The 2917-nt window shown below is 45.4% G+C and overlaps 1 protein-coding gene across 1 annotated transcript in view; it reads right to left on the reverse strand.

Moving 5' to 3' along the window:
- The window catches only part of IFT140 (intraflagellar transport 140), a 51269-nt gene that overhangs the window by 3675 nt on the left and 44677 nt on the right, over positions 1 to 2917 (reverse strand). The window contains exons 16-17 of the mRNA XM_023513799.1: positions 2650 to 2809; positions 790 to 921 (exon numbers count right to left, since the gene is read on the reverse strand). Of these exons, the coding sequence (XP_023369567.1) occupies positions 790 to 921; positions 2650 to 2809 (292 nt within the window). The remainder of the gene's footprint in view (positions 1 to 789; positions 922 to 2649; positions 2810 to 2917) is intronic.

Below are 2917 nucleotides of genomic sequence, written 5' to 3' on the forward strand. Positions count from 1 at the left end.
CAGGAGTTGGAGGTTGCTGTGAGCTGTAATGCCACGGCACTCTACCCAGGGGGACAGCTTGAGGCTCTGTCTCAAAAAAAAAAAAAAAAAAGAGTCTTACCCTGTCACCTAGGCTGGAGTTCAGTGGCATAATCACAGCTCACTGCAGTTTCAAACTCCTGGGCTCAAGCGATCCTCCTGCCTCAACCTCCCAAAGTGCTGGGATTACAGGTGGTTCCCAGAAGGAACACATAATTTTAAAACAGCAGTTAGTGTGAAAAAGAAAGGCTGAAAAGTGTTAAGGCCTTATGGGGAAAAGCCAATTGGGAAGGGCCATGAGTTACGACAAGAGGTTCCTCACCTAGTGATACTGCTCAGCAGGTGACTGTGTGACTTCTGTCTATCCCAAGAGCAAAACCATTTCTTTTTTTTTTTTTTTTTTTTTTTTTTAAGGCAGAGCCTCAAAGCCTCAACCATTCTTTGGTTGCAGCCATCATTGTTGTTTGACGGGTGTGGGCTGGATTCGAACCCACCACCTTAGGTGTATGTGGCTGGCACCTTAGCCACTTGAGTCACAGGCGCCGAGCCAGCAAAACCATTTCTAATTTTTCCCACCACAAAAGACTTCAGTGTTTGCTGGGATTTCAGGTGACACTTTGTATCACATGACTGAGCTTGTCAATGGAGAGGTGAGCCCAGTGGAACCCTGAGGGCTAACTCACACTTCAGTGCCCTGGGACACTTGCATGAACCCAGCCAAACAAAAGGGAAGAACAGGAAATACCTGTGTACATTTCACGAGATTTGTACCTTTTTTGTGAAGTAATAATGGGGCACTTGCATCCCCAGAAGAGTTTGGTAGGCAGAAGGCCGAGGGAAGCTGTCATGAAGCAAGAGACCATGTTCTTCGGAAATGAAGAATGACAGAATCATAACTTCTGCCTGGGAGAGAAAGAAAAATATTGTTTAGTTTTTAGTTTGGCAATATAATTTTCTATTTTGCTTCTACTTTCCATTTTCACTGCCAGAATATTTATATATCCAGAGAAGGAGAGTACACAGAGAGTCAATCAGCTCTTGTCCTTGGGGCATGTGACCACCACACACCAGGCTCTACTAGGTGTTCTCAACTTTGGAAAAACCAGCTCATCTTCTGGAATGATGCATCTCATTTATTTTGCAACCACTAGACCCTCCCAAATGACTGGTTTTCTTATAGTAAAGACTAACAAGTCCACCCTGAGTTGGTGACTGAAACCCACAAGAGTTCTTGCGTTTTAAAAGTTTTCCCCTTCAATTTCGTTATTCTGATTTAAAAATAAACAATACCGACAATGAAAAGTGTCTCTCCTCTGCTTCTAAGTAACATACAACCAAGAAACTAAGTGCTCTGCTGGGTCTGCCATGTATTATTTGGAACCAGAAAAAAACAGTACTATGTGCTCTCTGAACAGGAACTAACAAGTCTTACACTCTGCTGGCTGAGCTGCCTGGATGGGTACAGAACAGGAGCCAATAAATGGTGAAGGGAAAGCAAAACCTGTCCTTGCTACTGCAGTGCAAATCTCTGTGATTGCAAATAGTCACCAGAAAACACAAGAACAGGTATTTGATCAAACTGCCCTGATGCAGATCATTACCCGTGTGCTTCTCATTATTCACCTAGAGTCACCCCCACACCTATCTTGAAGAAATTGCAGGATGCCTCTGTTATTTTGTTTCCCCCATTTCGATGATAAAGATGCCACCTTGATATATTCTACCATTCACTGTTTCAGAATCAAAGACTAGATTTGCTCCTGAAAATCTCAGGGTATCAACACTAACATAGGTATCTGAGGGGGTCCAAACTCTTCCTGTCCTGGTAAGGGAAATCCTTTGGCATGGAGTCAGGTCCTCAAGTGTTAGGGCAAACTGCCCTTTCCTGACTTATTTGAGGACCCTACTTGTAAATTCCTCTTGGAATTAATGGGCTACAGAGAGGCACATGTAGAACAGGGGACTTCTCTAGGGACTGTCAGATATCCCACCAGATATAAGACATAAGACTTGGAAAGTGTCAGGCTCTCTCCTCCCACCCACCCCCAGTGGTGGCAGGGAAACAGAGCTCAGGGTTAAATTCTGAGCTCATCATAGTGGAAGTGGGAGGCCCCATAGAGTCTGGGAGCTGGTTGTGGCAAAGGGTGGGGACTGATGTACAGGTGAATCAGGCTGGGTGGGAATCAGCCTTGTCTGATGATGTGGAACATTGTGGATTGAGTGAGGAGTGTGACATGGTCCCTAGGATTTAATCACAGGATGTGCCAACACCATGGGGTTAGTTAGTTCATGTTAACTGTTTCAGTTAAGACTCTCTGCCCTAGTGAGAGACTAACAGTTGGAATAACAAGAGAACCAAAATACAACACTGGGCCAGACTAGACAGGTAGAATAGCAAACCTCAGAGGACATACCCTCCCCACCAACTTTTCTATAGCATTCAAAATAGATTTAGCAATTATAAACACAGAGTAACAGTTTAGATGTCCCAGTGATGCTCCCCCGGTGGGAATCAAGAGGTAGACACTGTACTCCATGTCAATGGACTGTGTGACCACTTTCCCATAAATGCCATTAGGAAGCTCTTAAGTCTGGCAAACAGACTAACAAACATGATGCAGCAGATGGTACCGTGGGGCTGGCGTAGGGCTGCTTGTCTGCAGCCTGCAGCTGGGTGCTCTGTGCTTCTTGCATTGCAGCTTCACACACGAAAAGCCGGGGCTCACTCTCATCCCAATAATGGCTCACGGGAACACGATTTGCCAGTCTCTCATCTGCAAACAGGTAGCTCCTAGAAGAAAAGGGAAGACCTGCTCTTAGCACTGAGGAGAGCACCTTATTACCTGTCATCAACTTCCCTGAACTCATCCAGGGGTCTCCTGGCCAAGACCTCCACTCC

Source organism: Otolemur garnettii, unplaced genomic scaffold, assembly GCF_000181295.1.
Source record: "Otolemur garnettii isolate 467f Iridium unplaced genomic scaffold, OtoGar3 scaffold00044, whole genome shotgun sequence".
Classification (NCBI taxonomy): Eukaryota; Metazoa; Chordata; class Mammalia; order Primates; family Galagidae; genus Otolemur; species Otolemur garnettii.